Source organism: Eriocheir sinensis, unplaced genomic scaffold, assembly GCF_024679095.1.
Source record: "Eriocheir sinensis breed Jianghai 21 unplaced genomic scaffold, ASM2467909v1 Scaffold695, whole genome shotgun sequence".
NCBI classification, from domain to species: Eukaryota; Metazoa; Arthropoda; class Malacostraca; order Decapoda; family Varunidae; genus Eriocheir; species Eriocheir sinensis.
Genome location: NW_026112048.1, coordinates 101,783 through 107,782, shown reverse-complemented (window position 1 = coordinate 107,782; position 6,000 = coordinate 101,783). Strand labels below are relative to the sequence as shown.

General features: G+C 44.3%; 1 protein-coding gene across 1 annotated transcript in view; it reads left to right on the top strand.

Moving 5' to 3' along the window:
• Window positions 1–959: 959 nt before the first annotated feature.
• The window catches only part of LOC126993876 (MAM and LDL-receptor class A domain-containing protein 1-like), a 28,003-nt gene continuing 22,962 nt past the window's right edge, over window positions 960–6,000 (top strand). Inside the window, exons 1-2 of the mRNA XM_050853012.1 lie at window positions 960–980; window positions 3,828–4,196. Coding sequence (XP_050708969.1) covers window positions 960–980; window positions 3,828–4,196 — 390 coding nt within the window. The remainder of the gene's footprint in view (window positions 981–3,827; window positions 4,197–6,000) is intronic.

Below are 6,000 nucleotides of genomic sequence, written 5' to 3'. Positions count from 1 at the left end.
AGGCTAAGTTAGACTATGAGAAGAAACTGATCATGTCATTTAAGGATAACCCTAAAAAGTTCTATGGATATGTAAGAAACAAACAGAAGATTAAAGTTGGAGTTTCTCAAATTGATAAGGGAGGTGGATCAATGACGGCATCAGATAAGGAGGCAGCAGAGGTTCTTTGTAAATTTTTCAAGTCCGTTTTTGTAAAAGAAGCAAACAACACATTGCCAGATTTTGACCTTCAGTATGATGGCCCCAAAATTGATACTGTAAACATTACTGAGGTGGATGTGAAGAGCAGACTTGAGAAACTGAAGGAAGACAAGTCACCTGGTCCTGATAAGTTTCATCCAAAATTGTTGAAGGGATGTGCTGCAGGTCTAGCTAAGCCACTGTGTATGCTTTTCAACAAATCTTTATACGACAGTAAGCTGCCAGATGAGTGGAAGAGGTCGCAGGTGGTACCAATTTTTAAGAAAGGGTCTAGAGTGAGCCCTGGCAACTACAGGCCTGTAGCCTTAACAAGTATTGTGGCTAAGATCATGGAAGGGATTGTTAGGGATGTTATCATGAAGCATTTGATGTCTGAAAACTTATTGAGTGCACAACAACATGGGTTTAGACAAGGCAGGAGTTGTTTAACAAATTTGTTAGAAACACTGGAAAATTGGACCGAAGCTTTGGATATGGGACATGATATTGATGCAGTGTATTTAGATTTTAAAAAGGCATTTGACACGGTACCTCATAAGCGTCTGCTCTACAAAATGGAAGCATATGGGATAAAGGGTTTGCTGATACGGTGGATTGAAGACTTTCTGATGGGTAGGGAAATGAGAGTGGGAGTCCATGGTGAATATTCAGACTGGTGCAAAGTTGATAGTGGAGTGCCTCAGGGCTCAGTGTTGGGCCCAACATTATTCTTAATATTTGTGAATGACATACCTAGCGAAGTGAAATGTCAAGTCAAGATGTTTGCAGACGACACTAAAGTTTGGAATGTACTCAGAACAGATCAAGATGTTAAGGATTTACAAACTGACAGACACTTTACAAGACTGGTCAACTAAGTGGCTTCTAGACTTTAATATTGAAAATGTAAGACTCTACATATGGGAAGTAATAATGTCCAGCATGATTATTTCATGAGTGTTGGTGGTGCAAGACATGGTTTGGAAAAGGTGGAGTTGGAAAAGGATTTAGGTGTACAGATCAGTAGAGACTTGAAACCCAGTAAGCAGTGTTTGAAGCAGCAAAAAGGGCAAATAATGTGTTACGTTCTCTTAAATGAAGCTTTGTATGCATTGAAAAAGACGGCTTTCAAATTCTGTATAAGTGTTATGTTCGTCCGCATCTTGAATACTGTGTACAAGCCTGGGCACCTTACTATCGTAAAGACATAACCCACCTTGAAAGAATTCAGCGTAGAGCTACAAAACTGGTGAAAGGACTGCAACATCTGACGTATGAAGAAAGACTAGTTGTACTGGATATCCAGTTTCTGGAGAGACGAAGGGTGCGTGGAGACCTCATAGAAACCTACAAGGTACTGACAGGGAAGGAATCAATCGAAAGTGCACAGTTCTTCACGCCTGCAGCATCTACACACCTTCGGGGAAATGCCATGAAGCTGTTCAAATCAAGATCCAAACTACTGCTACGCCAAAAAAATTTCAGTCAGAGGGTGGTTAACCAATGGAACAAGTTGCCACAGCACGTCATACAGGCAAGCTCGGTGAATGTGTTTAAGTCCAGACTCGACAAGTACCTTAAAGACATGGGTTTATACTATTAGGCCAGGCCTACAAAATAACCCATAACCCTTAAGTGTAAGTGTAAGTGAGAGAGAGAGAGAGAGAGAGAGAGAGAGAGAATATTAAAGAAATTTTGGTAGTGGTAGTAGTAATATATAATAGTACGTAGTAGTAGTAGTAGTAGTAGTAGTGGTAGTAATAGTAGTAGTAATAGTAGTAGTAGTAGTAGTAGTAGTAGTAGTAGTAGAAGTAGTAGTAGTAGTAAGGATGGGACCAAGGGCGCAGAGCTTCTACGCAAGACTCGCCGAAACACTGGCGGATAAGAAACAGCAGCCAAGAAGCAGTGTGGTCGCCTGGATGAGATGCAGGCTGTCCTTCTCCCTCCTGAGGTCAGCCTTGGTCTGCCTGAGAGGAACCAGGTCACCTGCACCCAAAACCACCCGCATTGCCGACCTGGACTTTGAGGCGACGGTGGTTGATAGTCGTATCAACCACAAGCTCTGTTAGCTTAAAAGTAATATGTTTAGTAAGGTTTGTAATATTAAATAAAGATGGTTGTCGGCCACAGTCATTGGCGGGGTGGGGCCAATGAATTGCTTTGTGAAAGGATATGAGAGAATATACCGCTCACAACGCAACTCTAATAGATGGAGGCCTCCGTTTTATTATTAAAAAAAAAAGAAGTTTGTAAAAAAAAAGAAAAAAAAAGTTGCAGTAGTAGTAGCATTAGTAGTAGAAGTAGTAGTAGTAGTAGTAGTAGTAGAAGTTGCAGTAGTAGTAGTAGTAGTAGTAGTAGTAGTAGTAGTAGTTGCAGTAGTAGTAGTAGTTGCAGTAGTAGTATCAGTAGTAGTAGCATTGCTGACCTGGACTTTGAGGCGACGGTGGTTGATAGTCGTATCAACCACAAGCTCTGTTAGCTTAAAAATAAAATGTTTAGTAAAGTTTGTAATATTAAATAAAGATGGTTGTCGGCCACAGTCATTGGCGGGGTGGGGCCAATGAATTGCTTTGTGAAAGGATATGAGAGAATATACCGCTCACAACGCAACTCTAATAGATGGAGGCCCGTTAAAAAAAAAAAAGTAGTAGTAGTAGTAGTAGTAGTAGTAGCAGTAGTAGTAGTAGTAGTAGTAGTTGCAGTAGTAGTTGCTGTAGTAGTAGTAGTAGTAGTAGCTTCAGTAGTAGTAGTAGTGGTAGTAGTGGTAGTAGTAGTAGTAGTAGTAGTAGTTGCAGTATTAGTAACAGTAGTAGTAGCAGTAGTAATATTTATTGCAATAGCGTTACCCAACTGACGTGGTCATACTATGGTACGTTATCATTCATGTGCACGATGCCGCAAAACACTAAAAAGAGCTTGGAAAACTATAAAGCCAAATGGAAGAAATAAGAATGAAAATAGAAAACGGCAACAAAGGCAATCTTCCCTCGCGTGTTTACTCGGTGTTGTTACTTAAAGGTGATTCCTGTGCAGGGCCCTGCATGCAAAGGTTCCTCTGCAACATTCACCCAAGGAGGAGGGCTGAGTGTTACTGTTACTTAAAGGTGCTTCCTGTGCAGGGCCGTGCATGCAAAGGTTCCTCTGCAACATTCACCCAAGGAGGAGGGGTGAGTGTTACTGCTACTTAAAGGTGCTTCCTGTGCAGGGCCCTGCATGCAAAGGTTCCTCTGCAACATTCACCCAAGGAGGAGGGCTGAGTGTTACTGTTACTTAAAGGTGCTTCCTGTGCAGGGCCCTGCATGCAAAGGTTCCTCTGCAACATTCACCCAAGGAGGAGGGCTGAGTGTTACTGTTACTTAAAGGTGCTTCCTGTGCAGGGCCCTGCATGCAAAGGCTCCTCTGCACTGGACTCCTCCGTGTTATTTTGGCGGAGGTCATCATAAGAACATAAGAACGTAAGAACGTAAGGAGTCTGCAGGAGACCGGTTGGCCTATACAAGGCAGCTCGAGATCCTGTCTACACATAACTGACCCAAGGCACTTAACTCACTATATAACCTCCTCCGGCCATTTCTTCAACATTCATAATTATTTCTGCATTCTTTTTCACATTCAATTCCCAGCCTCTATCAATCCCACTCTATAAGGACCCCACGGCCTCCCTTCTCAGGACTCCTGTGACATCAAGATCAAGGTCAAGATCAACGGAAGTAAACAGAGCAACGCTGCGGAGTCTGTCACGCCGCCCACGCCCACACAGTGCCCCCACGCCTCCACGCCCATCCAGTGCCCCCACGCCTCCACGCCCATCCAGTGCCCCCACGCCTCCACGCCCATCCAGTGCCCCCACGCCTCCACGCCCATCCAGTGCCCCCACGCCTCCACGCCCATCCAGTGCCCCCACGCCTCCACGCCCATCCAGTGCCCCCACGCCTCCACGCCCATCCAGTGCCCCCACGCCTCCACGCCCATCCAGTGCCCCCATGCCTCCACGCCCATCCAGTGCGTATTACAAGGTTATCTATTTCAAGTTTACCTATTACAAGCTTTTTGTGGCTGAGGTGACAGCTTGGTAATATTCCAGAATCACACCCAAGCTTACCCATGTCAAGTTTACCTATTACAAGCTTTTTTGTGGCTGAGGTGACAGCTTGGTATTACTCCAGAATCACACCCAAGCTTACCCATGTCAAGTTTACCTATTACAAGCTTTTTGTGGCTGAGGTGACAGCTTGGTAATATTCCAGAATCACACCCAAGCTTACTCATGTCAAGTTTACCTGTTTCAAGCTTTTTGTGGCTGAGATGACAGCTTGGTAATATTCCAGAATCACACCCAAGCTTACCCATGTCAAGTTTACCTGTTTCAAGCTTTTTGTGGCTGAGGTGACAGCTTGGTAATATTCCAGAATCACACCCAAGCTTACCCATGTCAAGTTTACCTGTTTCCGTTCACCGGTGATGAGGTTTCAGGCCCCGGTCCGCCGCCGCCGCAGCGCTCCACAGGGCCGCCAACATTACAACACTAACATTAGCACCTAAAGTTGTCCTCAATCTTCATGTTTGTAAAATTCTAGTGTTTGCCCATACTCCCCCTCACCCCCAAAACAAGCTTGGGGACCGGTGGGAATGCGGGTTTCGGGTGGGGGACACGAAATCCATTGCAATCTCATTATTTAGGGGGGGAGAAAAAATACCCAAGGTCTAGAGAAATTTCCTACATTTAGGGATTTTGGTAAAGATTCGTATTAGGTCCGTGTCAGTATCTCATAATCTACTTTATGAAACATCAGTATCTCTTCATATATCTTTTCTACAAACCTTCAACAGTCATGGAAACGCTTTGAAAATCCAATTCAAGGACTTTTTTTTTACTCCTGAAAATAGGGGATAATGTTTACGAAAAAATTGATTGTGAATATTAAACAGTAACTGTGAATCACCAAAGCTCTACTCACGCGATCTCATTTTGGGCACGGGCATAATTTCGGCACCAAACTCATTGACTTTAAATATTGGTTCGACCACCTTGAGTTCAACTCTTGATTCAGTAAGAAGTGACGGGTAAACAACTTGACCCAGATTAAGACACCAAGGGTTCGTTCATATTATGGTATCCATTTCCAGGCTGGAGTGACCAAGGTGGGGACCGGAGTGACCAGGGCCGGAGTTACTAAGAGCCGGAGTAACTGGAAAGCCTTCTTATGATGTCCCCCACCTCTTAACCCGGTAGCAGTGACGGGCCAAATTTGTGGCTTTACCGTGTAGCAGCGATGGGCCAAATTTGTGGCTTTACCGTGTAGCAGCGATGGGCCAAATTTGTGGCTTTACCGTGTAGCAGCGATGGGCCAAATTTCTGCCATGATATATACCTCCCAAAATAGATGATGCATAAACTGATCACACATGTGTTGATATATATTATGAAATGGTTTGCGTGAGTGATGATTCTTTCTCATTATTTTACTTAGACGGGCCTTTAACCTAACCTAACCTAAGAAACATGACCCCCGCAGCTACCGGGTTAAAAGTGGCTATTGTTGGGTCAGGTACCACACTCTCATTGTCATTACCATTGTCATCAGGGTTGTGTGGGCTGCCGGGTGCTCTCCGGTTAGGGCGATTAGGCGAGGCGTGGCACGGTTACGTAAGACAAGACAGCGCTGAAGACTCACTTATCCACTAAATCCTATGACTTAACAAGTATGAGGCTTGAGGACAACTTTAGGTGCTAATATTACTGTTATAATGTTAGCGGCGGCCCTGTGGAGCGCTGGGCCTGAAACCTCATCAACGGTAAGCGGTAAACTTGCAGTCGAG